The 19,092-nt window shown below is 32.3% G+C and overlaps 1 protein-coding gene and 1 long non-coding RNA gene across 2 annotated transcripts; both read right to left on the reverse strand.

Annotated features, from left to right (window-relative positions):
• Nucleotides 1-12,674: 12,674 nt before the first annotated feature.
• LOC123709521 (carboxypeptidase B-like) lies at nucleotides 12,675-16,428 on the reverse strand. The gene is made up of 5 exons (XM_045660917.1): nucleotides 16,392-16,428; nucleotides 16,011-16,144; nucleotides 14,974-15,189; nucleotides 13,949-14,371; nucleotides 12,675-13,178 (listed from the first exon to the last, which is right to left on the reverse strand). The coding sequence occupies exons 1-5, from the start codon at nucleotides 16,426-16,428 to the stop codon at nucleotides 13,014-13,016; spliced, it is 975 nt and encodes a 324-aa protein (XP_045516873.1). The 3' UTR covers nucleotides 12,675-13,013.
• Nucleotides 16,429-16,654: 226 nt separating this feature from the next.
• Nucleotides 16,655-19,051, reverse strand: LOC123709879. Its single transcript, XR_006753770.1, has 3 exons — nucleotides 18,692-19,051; nucleotides 16,991-17,197; nucleotides 16,655-16,745 (listed from the first exon to the last, which is right to left on the reverse strand). It is a non-coding gene; the product is annotated as an uncharacterized LOC123709879 (long non-coding RNA).
• Nucleotides 19,052-19,092: the final 41 nt, after the last annotated feature.

The following is a 19,092-nucleotide window of genomic DNA, read 5'->3' on the forward strand; positions in this document are numbered from 1 at the left end:
TGGGCCTGGGTATCCGGAAGCTATATTCAGGATGCTTCCTTCCCTTGGTGAAATAATATGAGGTGGTTCAGCTGTCGTGTGTCAGTATAATAAAAAAAGAATGCAATAATCGATAAGACTAAAACTAGCACTTACCATCAACGGTGGCGTATCTCACTCCAAACACTGAATCCTTCAATGATGAATAAAAAAAAGTAAATGCTATACTGTATGCAGTATATATTTAGTGCGCATGCAACAGTGGTTAAAATTTAACTCCCTTGCGCCATTACACCGGGACCTACCATCTCCGGTTCGTGTGTCAAAGTCAAATCGACAATTGTCATCCTTCTTTGATTGACACCGATTTAACGCGACAAATTATAATTACAATTATATAACTAAAAAAAATATTCTTTTCTATACCTTTTAAATGGGTAGTTAATATAAAATTTGATTTTATGACTGACCTTCATATTTTTATTTATTTATTACATTGTCATTGATACATGTCATCTCAAAGATTGGTTACATCTTTCTCGTTAACAAAACGTTGCGCTTACTGAATGCTATCTCTGACATTATTGACATAATAAAGGAACGTATAAAGTTTCCAGAATGAGTTACACTAGCGATTTTATGTATGTATGTTATGTATTTAATATTATAGTTATTTTTTAATCTTATTTATTATCGTATCGAGCCCTGATGCAAAATAGTTCGTCTAGTGTGAAATTCTCTCTGTGAGATTTCTTGTAGTACTGCTAGGACAGTGTATGTATTTTGTATGAATAAATAAAGAAATATTTGTTTATTGTTTTCTTTTATGGTATATTTTTTATTGCCAGTAGTTATAGTGTTCGTAATAAAATAATAGATAACAAATTGTGTGTTTGTGTATTGTGTTACTTACATGTAAACCACATTACCGTCCTTTGAACAATTCAGAAATTTCCATTAAAAATGTCACACACAATAAGAAAGTATTTGTGACCACTGAAATCCCAAAAAGGCAATCACGTTACAATCTTCAACCAGTATTAATGGAAAATCCGCATCTCTTAATTTCAATAAATTATCAGTAAATAAAATAATAATGAACGTAAAACTGAAACAAAGAGCAAAGGATTTTAAACAGTTAATTATACAAATAAATCAGATTAATAGTGCTCTTGTCACGGTGGATGACGGCATTATCATAATTGTTTCCACACAAATGACTTTAAAATTATTATTTCCCTATAGAGAATATATTATTGTAATAATTATTGATTGGAATGAAAAAAATACATGATTATATTATAGTCAGATTTCATTTGCACATTGACCAACTTCTGACGTCACGTGGTGGTTCTGATATTAACAGCTGCTAATGCTCGATACACCAACAGCTCACAAGAACAATATTATTAATGTATGAATATAAGTAATTAGTATTTAAGATTTATTTTAAAAATAATGTTACTAAAAAATAAAAGTTTTCCAACTGAAGAGTTGTACAAGTCTTGCAAACTACTGACCATACGCCAGCTCTATATTCTCCGTTGTGTCCTTAGGAGACACGCAACCTCTCCACATAGAACAGACATACCTCAAAAAAGGACCCAACATAATATAATTAGCTACACAATTTTCAACACTATCTTTGCACGTAATCAATTCAACAATCCCTCAGCTTATCTCTATAATAGTTTAAATAAAACCATTAGCTTGCATAATCTTACATACCACAAATGTAAAACAACTTTAAACCATTGGCTCGGTACACTCAACTACAACAAAACAGAAGCCTTGTTAAATCCTCTAATATAATTTTTCCTTAATCCATATTTTCATGCAACACGCACACATATTTATTTAGTCTTTCACAAACTCACACAATTACATAGTCATCACAATATATTCATATATTTATTATTTTTACAGTACCCTCGTTTTTTAAAACAAATTGTGTTGGTTACCCTTGTTGAAACTGTAAATTTAAAGAAGAGCGTAGCTTCCCTGTCACAGGTGTCTGACTTACCAGGGAGGCCTCAATCTGAATTCTATTGTACATATAGCTACAAATAAAGAATTTTGAAATTTTTTTTAATCCCGCCAATTGCCATCAAATTAATTTACGTAATTATAAATAATGGCATCTTCTAGAGCTCCAGAAATTTCGATATGTGATCTCCACATTCGGTATGTTTAATATAAGTTGTAGAGTTATTTCTTTAAGATTATGTTCTGTTAGATTCTAAATCATGATGATGTATATAATAAAATTCTGTTTCAGAATAATAAATCAGATATATTGCTAGGTTGTTAGGTATCACTCTCATATATATTAAGTGCAGTTTGCTAATACATACACTACATATACCATACAGATACTCCTGATATTTATATATATATATATATAATTCTCGTGTCAGAATGTTCGTTCCCATACTCCTCGGAAACGGCTCGACCGATTCTTATAAAAAAAATTTTTTTTTATGATACAACATACATTCCTTAATATTTACCTCACTAATATTATCTCCTATATTTTATAAAAACAAAATAACAAGACAAAGTTTTCAAAAAAAAATGTTTAGTAAGTAAAGTAGTAGTGTAAAATGTTCCATATATATTAACGAGGTATGCTAAGTAAAATCACAGTAGGGAGAAACGAAGTTCGCGGGGGCAGCTAGTTACATATAAATTGTGACGGTGTGTGTTACATTTCACAGTCCGCTGGCTGGCAAGCTGTTGTTATTATTGCTTTCTAAGCTTCTAAGCCAATAATAATTAAATATCATGTCCAGTAACTAAGTAAACCATTAAGTTTTACAGAAATTTAACTTTTCTTCAAACCATGGGTGAATCTCCAATTGAGGTGAGACTACATCGTTCCTTGTTTTATTTAAGATCATATTATGTGGAGGACGGTGCAATCCTTAGTAGCCACAATAACTTCTTTGGCGACTGATTTCTTGGCGTATATTGTAGATGTCGCTAAAACCATTTCTTAAAATGTTATATTGGATGTTTAGGTACCTTATGTCCGAAGTATTTACATCACTTTGCTATGAAAAAAACGCCAGGCTGTAATTTTTTAATTATATATTTATTATCACGGATTATTGGTATAAATTCAGAACTGTTGCCGTTTTGGTAAACCAATTTAAAATAAATAGAGTCCAGCTGTAAAACCAAACCTTTTCTTATCTTGTAAGTAGCTAACGAAAAAGCTACAGACTGCAACATATGCGTTTTATGACTAAGCAAAGAAATTCGATCGTGTATTCAATCCTTTATCAATGCACTATTCCAGCTCATAGAAGACAAACACTCAAAATGAATTATTCATACCGAGTCGCTGCCGTTTGCCTTACCGGACGACATTGGAATTTGTGATCCCCTGTTTTTGGGTGTTATTCAATCTATTAAGTTTTATTCATAGAACTGAAATTTGTCAATAGATCTTCCATGCAAGATCAATGTCACATATGATTTATGGGTGTTCCATAATGTTTTTACTCTATGGCTCACAGTAACGAGACTACGACTTGTGTATGTCGAAAAGACATGGACAGGCCACGTAGCCCGTTATACTAATGACGGCTGGTCTAAAACAGTAACCGAATGGACTGGTCCAGAAAAAGGAATAAGGGCAAACCAACAAAGCGATGGGCCAACGGAATCAAAATGGTAGATGGAAAAAATGAATTTAACAAAACAAATTAGGGTGCAAACAATTTGTAGGTTGTTCTTCCGGAGAGGGCAGCATCTTAAATAGTTCACGCTTAGCCTCGTCTTTAAATCATTATAACATTTTTTATACTTGTGTCTTTACTAAGACATCATGGAACATTACGATCTAGCCTATATTAAGACTAATAAGTAATTTAAGTCTAACCTAATTTACTAATAAGGATGTTTAACGTAAGAATGTGTCCAATAACACTACTTACAATATGTATCAAAGGGAAGACACTCTGTTCTTGTGTTCTTTTGTTTCAGTCACTGTTTAGCCCTAAACACTAACGTGCATTAACAGTCTTCATTCTTCTCACTAGGCCCATGGTGTCAAGGAGTTGAATAGCCTCGACATTCACGAGATGGTGGAGCCTATGTTCGTGGGCTCCAGCTGTCCTTTTTGTTATTGTGGCGACGTCCTCTACGTTATGGACGTTATTGCGAATGTATCAGGGAGCATTGACTATGGCATATTACTAATTTATATATAGTTATAATGTCAATAGGAGAGATGAAACAAAAATATGAAACAATATTTATATCTAACACACAAATTTACAGTATTTACAATATTCTTAACCTATATAGTAATAACAATAATTATTATTGTATAAATTAATTGTTTGTTCTAAATTTATATTTTGACAATTAAAATTAATAAAAAGAAAATTAAAACAAATTTAAAAAGTTTGGTTCCTGTGGCAGTGTACCTTTTTTATGAAATATAACAGGCCTTTCAGATTAAATCCAAAAAAATCCTAAAAACACTCCCGTGAATAAAGAATTGTTTCACCAATTGCGGTAAGCATTCCTTATAGAGCTTTTTTTTTCAACTTTGCTTACGAACTTGAGAATAGAGACGAAAATATATAAATGTCAGCCCAAATTTCGTGTACGATATAATCCTTTAAATATTCAATAGAATATAAGGCAGTTTTCACCTTGTATTATTCATAATAGCAAAAACAATTATTATTATATTGGGTATTGGCAAACTGCAATTCCAAACCGCACTGTATTGTTATGCAAATGGCTTGGCCAAAATTTGTGCTGCCTTTGTGACCCCATGTTTACTCTGACCTCACTGTAATCATTTGTTTCGGCCACTCATTGTTTCAGAACCTGACTGGACTTAAATCTGCTTCCACTTTCGGCCGTAATCGTCCTAATATCGCTATTACCTTATCAAGGTTGCAACTAAGTTACTAAATTTTATGCCCGAATAGTTGATATCTGATTTGAGAATGTTTACAGCTGTTAATGATCAGAATTAGGTAACAATTAGATAAATAAATTGTATAAAATTTAAATATCAATTTATTTCGAACAAACAAATGTACAGTATTTATAATATTTTTAACCTACATAGTAATAATAAAAACTTTTTAACTTAAGTTTGGTCCCTGTGGAGGTGTTTTTAATGCTGACCGCATTTCCTTGCTGTATTGCGATACATATTTGTGGAGCGAGGAAAGCACCAGCTCTGGGGTTATTGGTAATATCTACCAGGCGCCAACTTAAATCTCTAATTAGCTTCTGTGCACTTGAACATTGTACCCTTAAAATAAGAAAGACTCAGTATGTTACATAAAAGGTTAAAGTAACAGTGAACTCTTTTAAACGACTCGTACTTTGTAGCTTGTTGCTTACTTAGTCACTTCCATTAATCATTTAGAGGCAGAAAGCATAGAAATTAGGGAATGAAAGATTAGAAAATTAGCTTTTAGTCGGAATATTTAGTCACTTAAATTGGTCATTATGATTTAATTTTTTAATCATTCAATATGATTAAGTACATACCATAATTAATTTAAATTTCTTAATAATTTTACTTTCTGTTACATTTTCTGAATTTAATAGCGCAAGAATGTAGACTTAAGATAATTGTATCGTTTTTTTAATAATATAGTAGGTATTAAAGTGTAGACGCAGAAGGCTAATCAACATTTCGTCTATAAAGAGGATAAAACATGATGCATTCTGAGAGCATGACCCATTTTGGGTTGTAACCTAACTTATGATTACGTATTAGACGTATCCTTCAGTCTAAATTATGGAATTAAGTCTAAAAATCCATCCGACATATGCTGGAATATCTTTACCTTACTACATATATATTGGTTTTACGTTAACTGGCCACTAAAATAGTACCGACCATATACATCTTGATTAAAAACAGACATTTTTCCTTAACATCAATCACGGCCCGGATTGAGTCAATCCAGAATAATGGATAAGATAAAGCCCGAAAACATTATCTTAATTAGACAAGTTTCTACCTAATTGTTACAATTAACTAATCGCTCATTTGTTAATGAATTTATGGGATTAGATGTCTAGGTTTGATTTCAAAGAATCTATAAATTTTCCAATAACTTTATATAAGATACATTAAGAGTTTGGAGTAGTATTTTGTGACAGTAATAACATGTTACTTTCGATATTTTTAATACAATAAATGTAATTTTAATTGGCATGAGTCGCATATTGATTACAACATGAAGTTCATAGTATTGTCTTTTGTTAACATAGCTTTGACACATTTAAAGAAAACACTTTTTTACCGGTCACAGTGACCACGCACGCTGTAAAGCATGCAAAACGTCAGGAAAAAATTAAAATTTTGTAAAATAATTATAAGTTTATAATAATACATAGCTTCAATCGGGTAAAAAGGTGTTTTCTTTTCAACATGAAGCTTTTCTGCAAACGAATTCTTAATTATAACATGACGAATTAAGAACCTTAAGTAATTTGGTTTATATTAATTTCAAACGTTAATCATACTTTGTTCTTAATTGTTTTAGGTTTATAGTAATAAATATTTTACTGCTTAGATTTTACATTTTATGCTTTTTTTTCATGTCATCCTAGCCACCTTCAGTGCTGTCGATCTGAACCCCTTCACGGGTAAAGCTCATGGATTTATTTCGCTTTTTTTCTGAACACTAGTTTTTCTATAAATGCGGTATAAAACGCAGAGTGACCCATATCTCTACGCAACGGCAAGGGATCATGGCGCTCGAAGATGGATTGGTCGTAGACGATTCGAACCGCTCTTCATCGAATACGGTCAAGTGGAAGAAGCTGGTACTGTAGAGCTCCCCCCAGAGCTGAGAACAGTAGGCGAAATATATGCTTCTTTATCTTCTATCGACCTTTTTTTTGGGGCGCACTCTTCTCCTTCTTCCCTCTGGTCTTCCATATAGTCTTTATAGTCCACCTTTTATCCCCGCCACTATGCCCGCCATTGCCACTTCTGTTTTAGGGCATTATGTAAGGCATCCATCACGTTTGTCGTCTTATTTCTTCGTTTTTCATTTTCTGTATTTTCTGTATTTTCTTTATTTTTATTACGCTTCTTTCCATTGCTTTCTGGAATGCTACTAGTTTGGTTCTTATTTTAAGGTTAAACTACTAAATATTAGTTCATACGTTTTATAGGCTACCTGCTTACAATAAATAGGTTCATAAATATATTTAAAAATAAACAAACAAATAACTTTTCCAAGAGTATAGAAGAACTTATAATGTACTATCTATGCAAGAAGTTATGTGGAATATCAAAGTGCATCCTGCATTAGTATTCAGCACGTGTATGTTCTAGCCAATTGCAAACTTACGTTGGTATGCAATTTCATAGTTTACACGACATTTCTTGTACAAATATGTTTTTGAATTGCGTTTCAAGGTATCAGTAAAGAAAGTGTTTTAAAGCAGTTATGACCTAGTAGCTTCTGCGTGCGACTCTCATTCATGAAGTGGTAGGTTTGTTAACCGGCTATGTTTGTAAACTGGACTTTCTTTCTATGCGCGCATTTAAAATTCGATCAAACGAAAAAAGAAATCATCGCGTTGAATGGAATATAATCAAAGCAATAACTGTTCGGTGGCTGGTTATAAACCTTAGATGGCTTTATTTCAGTACGTACGTTTATATGAAGAACTATACACAATAATTGTTCGCGTATATATATATATATATATACGCGAACAATTATTATATATATATATGCTATCAGCGTATACAAATACTTGATGAATTTATATGAATGTAAACACACACTTCATTCAATGAAGTTTTGGACTATTAAACGTTGCGCGGTTTAAATATTATCTAGCATTCTATGGGTAAACATTTGTAATCGTTCGATATAAAAATTGAAAATTATTTTTCCAAACAAAAAATCTATTTTTTACAGCAAACGCTCAGTATAGTAGGTACAAATACATTTATACATCACACCCAAAAAGGGCCATCAACGCAGTCCATGGACACCCATTTTATTGAGTGGGTTACCGCTGTTTAAGGGAGGAGTACCTATGGTCTTTTCTCTCCTCTCCCAGGGACTACCCCAGTCGATTCCACAGTTCGCTAGTTCGCAAAAGAAAATGTCTTGAGAACCGAAGCGTGGAAGACTTCCAATTTTTAGAATCTTTCCGTTTCATAATGTAAGTATAAATTATCCAATTTCATTATTTACAGAATTATATAGGTGTCTGTCTCATTTATTACCGAATGCAGTATTTAGACAAATGTCACTTAACATCAGATCCTACACAAATTTTGTTTTGATAATAATTCTTCGGTGAACCCAGAGCTGGTGCTTACCTCGCTCAACGAATAAGTGTCGAAATACAACGAGGAAATGCTGCCAGCATTAAAGTTCAAAGTCAAAAATAATTTATTCATATAGGTAACGCAATGTAAACTTATGAACGTTAAAAAAAGAAGAAATAATGCTTCTAATTTCACATTTACTGCCAGTTCTCAAATCTAGGGCGTAAAACGGAAGAAAAGAAGTAGCAATAAACTCTCCACCACTCTTTTAAATCGCCAAGTTTGTAAGAAGCTGCAACAATTACACCATGTTCCACATGACATCAGCAGGAGGCATGGTGAAATAGGAGCACGCACTTACATTCTCGAGGGAACAACACGCAAGTTACCACAGGGAACAAACTTTTTTAAGTTGTTTTACTCTGACTATTTAAGCATATTTTAAATACTATATATTTGTGTGTTGGAAATAAATATAACTATTTACTAATTCCCCTGGTTTTTATTCACAGAAATATTGTAAGTTATATAGCTACAGTTTAGTGGTTAATTTTTATTAGTAATAATTGTAGTTCTGTGATAGCAATTATGCATAAGCTTTTGATCTCCATTCAAAGCGGATATACAGAGGTTGAAGTGGCATTTGAGTCCAATGAATCAGATAATTACTGAGGGCCATTAAGGGCTCATTGCTGCTCTCATAATATTTTTCCTTTATATATACGCTGTAATATATTTATTTTTCTTTTATTTGGAAAAATATATGGTTTTATTTACCATCGAATTTAACATTGTTTTAGATGCAACTATCAGTTTCCTACTTACCGTGGTTTGTGTATCATGCTCTTAATGAGGTATCAGATTCCATTCAGTTTTAGTTATTTTTATAACAATAATAATTTATTAAAATATGGCACAAAAATGTTATGGTGGTACAATTTAAAGTTCGCATATTCTGCCAAACATAATGGCGTGGAAATTTGTTTTAAAATGAATTTTACGTAGAAGTAACATACATGATGATTAATATCGACTATGAATTTGCGTGTTGTTCCCACGAGAATGTAAGTGCGTGCCAGGAGCATTTCACCATGCCTCCTCCTGATAGAGGACAAATCATTGTCTTTAATTTATTTTATTACTATCAATTACTTAAGATATTATGTTGAGCATGGTGTAACGGTTGCAGCTCCTTACAAAACGTTGTGTAAAACAAAAAAACTTGGCGATTAAAAAGAATGGTGCAGAGTTTATTGCCAGTTCTTCTCTTCCATTCTACGCCCTTGATTTGAGAACTGCTAGTAAATGTAAAATTAGAGGCATTTCATATATATTTATTTTTTGACGTTCACATGTACACTACATTGTGTTGTTACCTATATGAATAAATGATGTTGAATTTTAGTTTGAGTATCATTAGTCAGTTCTTATATTATTTTTACGGTTATAAAATATTACATAATTAAAATATATTATTACGTTATCAAATTGATATAATTATAATGTTTCACGCAAATAATCATTAATAGAATAATACCATTTTTAAATAGTTGTACATTGTGTCGATTTTTAAAATCTCTAGTAGAAAGATTTTTTATTGAATAAATAACATAAGATATTTTGCGGTGGCTTGTTTAATATTTGTCTGGCTAGTCTTAAATTTTTATGTTCTCATATAATTCATGTGTAAGTGTGTACATTTTAAGACCCTATGTTGTTCTTTTAATTTATTTAATATGTTGTCTTATTGATTAAGGCAATTGTGAGTTGCACTTATACCTACCAACGTAAATCAACACTGTTTTTTTATAGAAACGGAAGAAAACGGGCAGAACGCTCACCTGATATTAAGTGATATCATGATACATGGACATTTAAGGCCAGAGGGCTCGCGAGAGCGTTGCCGACCTTTTAACAATTGGTACGTTTTTTTCGAAGAATAGGTCGAATTGTTTCGAAAATACTGTGAGTAACGCTGAACATTATAAATTAAACAAAATAAGGGAGGATGTTGTACTGTTTCTCTAACCTTCGACAAGTCGAACCACTAACTGTCCTAAATCTACCTCAGGAACTGTTCAATCCATATAATTGCCAGTCCGAGAACTAACGTTGGCGAGTTGACAATATTGGGAGGATATTTGCTTTGCTCTTGTTAGAACCGCTATTGGGAGGTGACAATGTAAAACGAGAAACGGCGTCTCTCGACTACCTCTACACCATCTCTAGTCAACATGCGTCGTAATACTTGATGGTATTACGACAATTTTCAATCACATTCTTTGTCTTTAGATATACATTCCCACGTTTCCTGGTCTTCTCCAATTCCTAGGTGACATCTGAACATTAAATCATGCTTCTCAGATTGATCTCAGACGCCTTATGAGCCGTTGCAAAGGCAAACATTAACTTAGTATTTCGTGGTACATACGAATGAAACATGTACATTACATCAAATGTTTAATGTAAAACAAAAATAATTATCCTTAAGTACATATTATATAAATGTGTTAAGGTAACAGATTAATACTTTAGATTCTGTTTGTGACTTAAACCTTCACCCTCTTCTTCACGCCAAAAAAATCCGTCTAGTTGTTATAAAGCACACATATCTTTCCAACACAGCATAAACACAACATGAGAGAAAAAGAATGCATACTTTAAACTGTGTACACTAAATTTGTTAGTTTTAAATTTAATAGCTTATCTAAAAAACAAATTAATTGTTAGTTAAATACTGAAATTATAGAATCAGTAACAATAATCAAAAGCTACACAATCACATTTTCTAAAGTAAAATTTTACATCAATCTTTCCGATAATCACTATAACTGAGTTTGCGAATGGCACACATTTTATAAATACATTTAATTTAGTTTATAAACGTAGGTGAGCTATGCTATTTAAATATTTATAAATTTAAATCATGTTGGTCACCATACCTACATATCGATTGTTTATAGAATTATTATTGGTACTTAATTTTTTTATTATCGACATTTTCGAATAATATACCTAAATATTGTTAATTTTAGAATTGTAGATTACCAGGTTACTAAATGCGTAATTATTATATGTGAAGCTCTTGTTATATGTATTATATACATATATACCAAGATATAAACAATGTAGCATATTTCGCTGTTATGTTTTCAAAGGTGCCATTTCAGGGGCTGATGGTACAGGAGTGACGGTTTCTGAGGTTGACAGAGGTTGGAATTTCCTGGGCTCCAATAGGCCCTTCTTAGAGGCTACCATCAGCAACAATACTGCTGATATGGAGAACGATACCAGCTGCAAAAAATTATAACCACTTATTTCTAAATACATTTAATTGTTTAAATTGCCAAATGTATTACAATCTAATTATAATGATGCAATTACGAATTTAAAACAATATTTACTAAGAGTAATCAGAGTTTACTTAGCTTGACATGATTTAAAACTCACGCGCATACAATAAAAGTACGTAGGTGCAATTATTAGGTCATAATAACCTGTTAAGTATTTATTCCATTGTATTGCTATTAGGTATATTATTTTGTACTGTTGCTAGCAATTTTAAATTTAACTGTTTACAACGATTTTATCCTGTTGATATTCAAATATTCATTTATTAAAACATATTTACCGTAGACACACCAAATGTCGCTAAAACTTCGTACGATAAAAACATTGTGTAGAAACAAAATAAACAAAAATCACTATGCGTTCTATTTACACTTCAATACAATAAACCGATTTACAAAAAAAAACTGTTTTACTAAGTTGGTAATTAAAATAGAGATTAGTTTCACGTTTAAAATAAAAAATTACTTATGATGTAAACCACGGAGACGAAAACTAAAAACTTTGTCCTGCGTTACGACAGCTGCGAGCTCAATGTCACATGCGAAGTGCGGCAACGTCGCGCACCGCGCACGGTCAACAAAGTAACAGGTAAAATATGTCGCGAACGGCACAGGTAGATACCATAGCCAATGAACCCATAAACTAAAGAGTTGGGTGGCATAGAGTTTTATCAATTGGCGATTGAAATTTGACCTTGTTTGATAGTTTTTCAATTATGATATTTTGCAAATATAATAATAGCTAGAGAACACGCGATATTATTCGTTTAACTAAAAAATATACATTGCTAATCAAAAGCGGCAGGCGTTATAAATTCTATTTTTGATCTTTAGCAAGTGATTTATATAAAATTAAAAACAGAAAAATCATATACTTTGTATTAGAAACTGAGTATTTTTTCCCAATATGTAAACATATTATAGTCGCAGATCTTAGCGCTTTCTAAACTTAATTTAAAGTAAGTACGTAGTTGACCCACGGTAAGACAAAAAATTTCGGTGAGCAGGCCCTTAGGATATATTCCCTAAAAGATAATATCGCCCACGGCTGTCATTTAAGTTCATTTCTTATTTCTTCCAAAATAGCATAGTATAATTGTTAGATATTTCTGACTGCCCAGTGAACCTTTTTCACAAACGATTTGGATTATTATGTTGGTTCATATTATGTTATTATAATTAATACAATACGCAGAAAACAAATTATTGTATAAAACTGCTAGTATATAATGTGTATTAGATATGACATGGATTTTATAGGTCACAAAATAGAAGAAACAAAAAACGTCTGAACTGCTCTATGGCTTGTCTCTTTTATTCGGTTCTCCGTAGTATAATTTTATTACAATATTAACTGCTAGTAGATTAAAAGTAGTAATGTATCAAAACTCAAACCATTAATTTATTCTTTCTTTATAAAACAATACGGAAAGCCTCGCTGCAGTTGCAATACCCATCCAAGTCTCTTCATTTATTTGAGGAATGTATTTTGGTGGAACTAGGAACCCATAATTTTGGAAATCAGGCAATTCCAGTGTTAACGAAAATGGTACACCGATGTCCTGAAAATAACTTGTATCATTACTGGTACATGTTGTATCGTATTATTATTTAACAATATATGTATTTTAATGCGCCTTTTTTAAATTGTCTCGTCTTCAAATACCTATTATTTAACAATATATGTATTTTAATACGCCTTTTTCTAAATTGTATCGTCTTCAAATACCTACAAATAACGTTATCTAACCTAATGCTTGTACCTAAAAAAACAAATGCATAAGCAAAATGGTTGTGGCGTTATCCCTTGAAGATATAGCCTTTGGATATTGCTAATTAAATTTGATACGGCACATACATATATTTTAAAGTATAAATATATTCCATATATCTATGACGCAAAAGCCTTTCCAGACAAAAAGTATATATGCTCTGAAATCGTTATAAAGTATGAAAAACGGCGTATGAATAACTATTCTAACCCGGCCCAATTATGTGCTACCTGTATCTTCTAATAGTACTTGTAGTCATACATTTACTACAAACGAAAGTATATGAAATTTACTTTCAATAGAAACGCTAAATATTATTATATGTACAATTATATTTAATATCATGATAAAATACTATGCAATATATATTATTTTAAATTGCTGGCTATGTGTATTTGTCATATAAGAAAATCAAATCAATAATTACTTCGCATTGATGTACACATCACGTACTTATGCTGAAAAAATATAAATTACTTTTAGAGATAATTCCTTCACCACCTTATTAAGTAACGAGTATTTTCTATTAAAAATTGTTATTACCCAAACACCGATCTAACCTGCGCATAATCCTGCGATGTCCCCGAAGCCGGATACAAAACAAAATAACTGTTACCAACATGGTAATGATACGCTTCAGGTAGTTTCTTGGTATCAATTTGAGCACCTATGCTTGCACCGACCTGATGTATGCGCGCAACATTAGCCGGCAAAGTGGCGTTATCGAAGCCATAAAGCACGTAGCTTCCATAACTATGAATATTCATGTAAATTTGAATACGGTCCAGATATGCATGGAGTATATCTCTAACGTTCTGGGTTTCTATTTCCGAAAACGGATAACGGCCGCTAAACGACTCGGCGCATGGATCCTGAGAGGCGTTGGACTCGCCGAAGAATATGTCGTAGTTTCTGTTGAGATCGACACCGCTGCAATTTGAGACGCTCGCTTTGAGTGATCGGTTTTTGCGCCACATCCGTTCCTGTATTTAAAGAATAAGCGCATATTTATATAATTCATGGCTAAGTTCAATGAATGTATTTATTAACACTTAATTGCACGTTAAATACATAGAGAGACTTAAAAATATTATGACGTACTTGAAAGGTTCGTTATATGCCTCAGGAAATAGGACGATTGTGATAAAATTAGATGAGAGCTAAGATTATGTTATGTATTATTGGATTAAAATTAGAGGTATATTAAGTTATGTGTATTATTATGTAGTAAGAAGCCACTCGATGGAAGGGACCTTCTGAAAAAGGAAACGTGGGAATATAATGAAGGCGATGGGCTGACGACATTGTAAAGGTTTCTGGGGAGAAATGGATGGATGAAGAATACAAATGAAAAGTTCAGGCGAAGGACTTTAACCATAAGGGAATGCTGATGAACACTGAGTAATGAATAATTACTAATATAGACTAAAAATGTCGACGACGTACGTTGGACACAGGAGGCTGATCCCCTACGTATTACATTAAGTAATAATCATAAAACAGATATCTGAGACCCATATCTAAAAGGTTGTAGCACCACTGACTATTTTATTTTATATAGTTTTATACACAGCTGTCTACTTACATCTGTATGTGTGAACTCATAGCCGTCTGGATTTTGAACTGGTAGTATAATCCAGTCAACATCCTGTACAAGATCCCTGTCTTCATTCCGTAAATCTTCCACCAGCCTGTGCACGGTGTAGAGAGCGACTGGAGGAGTCGACCACTCTCTGGAGTGCATCGCTGCGTCAATGAAGTATATTGGCTTGTTTCTGTCTTCAAAGTTCGTTGTTGATATCTTTAAAACATGTTTGACTTAGGCATACGATTGTTATTCTACACGCGAAACTGAGGTGGAGGGTCGTGTATTCAAACCCTGGCTGTGCACCAGAGACTTATTCTATCTATGTACGCAATAAACACTTGCAATCAGCACATTTACGGTATGTCAGGCATAAGTCATTTGATTATCTATTAAGAAAAATGTATGAAGAAAACAGACGCACAACCTTAAGATTGTAGATTGTAGCGCAAATACACGCCGCAAAACATAGTCAGTAGTTTTAAAACAGTCTGAAACGTTTTATTTTTTAACACTTAGTTTCATTACATATTTGATACATACATTGAGAATTCATGTAAATTGAGAAGGCAACGGGCGGCCTTATTGCTTCTTACAAGCGATCTCTTCCAGGCACTTCAAAAGTGCCTTTTTAATAAGCCTAACTGAAATGAATGATTTGACTTTTACTTTTTAACATAAAAATGGAATGGAATGGAAAGGAGGTTAAAAGGTGTTTATGTAGAACGAGACTAGATTTCATTTTGTATAAATTTATATATATATATATATCGGGGAATACTTGATATGGATAGAGAGATATTATAGTCAAAGTCAAAAGTCAAAAATCATTTATTCATATAGGTAACACAATGTACACTTATGAACGTCAAAAAAAAGAAATATACATTAAATGTTTCTAATTTTACATTTATTGCCAGTTCTCAAACCAAGGGCGTAGAACGGAAGAGAAGAACTGGCAATAAACTCTCCGCTACTCACATAAAATACACATAATATAAAGTATATCTTAAGGCTTATTTTGTTGAAAAACGTACCTTGACATAATTAATGGATCGGCCTTCGAAAGTCTGACCAGCTGTTACTAATGTCACAATATCAGGATATTCCCGTGATAATCTTTCTTCTTTAATTTGAGAAGCCAAAATATTGGTTAGGTATACTTTATCTTCTGCATATTTAGAGAATTTTTGAATTGACGAACACTCAGCGCCAAGTCTCACCAAATAGTAACCGTTATTAAATGAACTAATTATAAGCAGAAAGATTGATTGAAATGGAACTCAATAGCATTATAGTGCCGTTACTATGAATTCAAAGAATAAGATAAAAATGAAAATGTGTATAAGTGTAAAAGTGGCGTGTTGGCGGCTTCAGCATGCGATTCTCATCCCTGAGACCTTAGGTTCGATCCTTACTGTGCACCAGTGGACTTTCTATATCCGCATTTAACATTCGTTTGAACGGTGAAGGAAATCATCGTGAAGAAACCGGCTGGATTTTTTTAAATTTTATGACATGATCTAAGAGAGTGTTCAAGTATTACGTAAGGAAACGTTTTACTATCGGATATTGAAAATGTACCACTTTCTTCACTTCACTAAGACGGCGACAGCGCTACAGATATTCAGAGAACTTCATCGAAATAGCTTATAAATACAGTACTAAATTCCTGGCTTACCTCGGCCATCCGCGCGTAATACGTAAATGGCTGTGCTAAGTCGCGTCGTTGATTCCAAAGATTACATTCCTTTTCGAATTCACCTAATGCGCTAGAACAATATTTTTTAATCTTTAAAAACACGTGAAAGTGTTTACGAAATTTAAGTATTACTTTTTTCTTTACCCATCACCCTCCTGACATTCGAAGTAGGTATCTTAGTAATGTAAGTAGGCAAACTGGCAGTAGGCTTACCTGATGTTAAGACACTTGCAACGCACGGGCTAGCAGGTGTGTGGCCGACCTTTCAAGGAATGTCTTCATTTACAAATCGGCGACAAAAACATATATGTTTACCTTAAGATGTCCTCTTTATTTCTATACTGTATTCCCTTGTTATTCAAAGCTTTTGTAAATGGAGCCTGATATTCCGGTGGGACCATTACTGCTGCATCGCGTGTTGGATTGCCAAATTTCCAGATGTCCAAATGGAAGTCGTCTCTAACAGCATCAAGTAAGGCGTTGTCGTTCCGATCACGAATAACAACGTTATATACCGTGTATCTAGTTAAATTATCAATAATTAGGAACTATGTGTACTATATTATGTTTCTTGGGTTGTATGATTAAAAATAAATGTAATGATTCGAAAATAACCTCGCTAAGTTCCTTGGTCATACTAGACCAAGGCAAGTTCTGGAACATTTCTGTAAATTTATTTCCTTAAAACAAACTCTAAATCAGTATTTTTAACAATTATAATACGTAATAATAATGCGTTGTGTAAAAATTAACTAAATCAATGAAAACCAGCCATATTATTAACTTCAATTATTTACCATTAGTACTATACTCCTATAACTGACCTGCATGGCAATACTTACATTCGTATTATTACTTTTAAAAATATTAAAATAAAAAAATCCTTTTGGTACCTTTCCGTGGACCGTTTCCAGCCTAGGTTTCGAACTTTAAGAACAAAATTAATTATAATAATTGTATTTGTCATTCATGGAATCAAAATATTGTTTTCCACTGTTACATAATATTTAAACTAAATTCCTTCGAATTATGATACATAAACAAGTTGTTATCTGTACCGCCACTGCCAATGTGGTCCAAATAAATTTGATGCTGATAAGTCAATAATTTGAATGCAATATAAAATAATACTTTTTTAAACTAGAGGTTTTACTTTTCTGTCGTTTTTAATGTGAAGTAGTATAATACAACCAGATTGTTTAATTCTAAGAAATACATCGTTTTTTAGTTTAGTTTTAATAAAAAAAATACACATTTTATGTTATCTGTGGATTTTAGTTAATAATTAAAATATCTAGCTATTAGTACAAAATAAGGCTTTGATCGCTGATACTATTTTTGCCATGATTATTTTATATTTTTTTTCTTAATAAATACTGATTTAAACAAAAAACGAACTTCTTATTTTTTTCCTACTGTATTTGTTTATGACCCATATTTCGATAGTATCGTATTAGTTTAGTACTTTAAGGATAATGTATGTATTTTTGTGAGTAAAATAAAGAAAAATATTTGAAAGTTTACACACATACGTTAGTTTAACTAGATTTTATAATGAATTTAAAGTGTCACACTTTTAAATTGTTAAAGATATATATTGTATTATTTCTGAGTCACATATATCGAGTATAAGATATGCACTAATAAATGTTTCATTCATAACACTCATAACACTGAGGTAATTTGATTTAAATAATTAATTTTGCCAAAGATTTATTAAAATAAAAACTATGTAATAAACGTACGTTTAATTTAAGGACAAATCAAGCCGGGTTTAACAAATAGAACTCAATATTACATATAGAAAACCGCCGCCGGCACTTTAGAGGCTAAAAACATACTAATTAAAAAAAAAGCTATCTTTATAGACTTGTTCATGAAAATGTCTCGTGAAAAGGTAAATTTTTTTTCGACTGTTTTTACAAATAATATATTCCTGAATCGAAGCGCTAGGATCTAAGTCAAACAAGCTTAGCAAGCAAGCAATCAAGCAGCTTTAATGATAATATAACTCACCCATTATATTTTTCATGTTTTGCCAAAGAATAGGCAATTAAAAGAAATGAGACCAATATCTTCAAGTCCATGCCCCTTGCACTTAAAAAAATCACTGCAGGTATAATTAATATCGTATCTTATCATAATCTTGAGAAGATAGATTTTGCTTGTAATTAACATAATTAAGATAAACTATTATTGAGGCCACAAAAACAATTATTAACAATACAAATTAAATAAGAAAAAATCCTCTAAATGCATCGCAAAAAATATATAAAAACCCGGAAGTCTTTGACATTAATCACCATGTTCAGAGGCGTTATTCGGATTACAGCTGGGTTTCATCATCAGCCGTCGAGGCGGAATACGAAATTCCACCTGTTGCACAACTGAAGGTTTTTTAAGGCAGTTTTTTCCAC

This window comes from Pieris brassicae, chromosome 5, assembly GCF_905147105.1.
Source record: "Pieris brassicae chromosome 5, ilPieBrab1.1, whole genome shotgun sequence".
Taxonomy (NCBI): Eukaryota; Metazoa; Arthropoda; class Insecta; order Lepidoptera; family Pieridae; genus Pieris; species Pieris brassicae.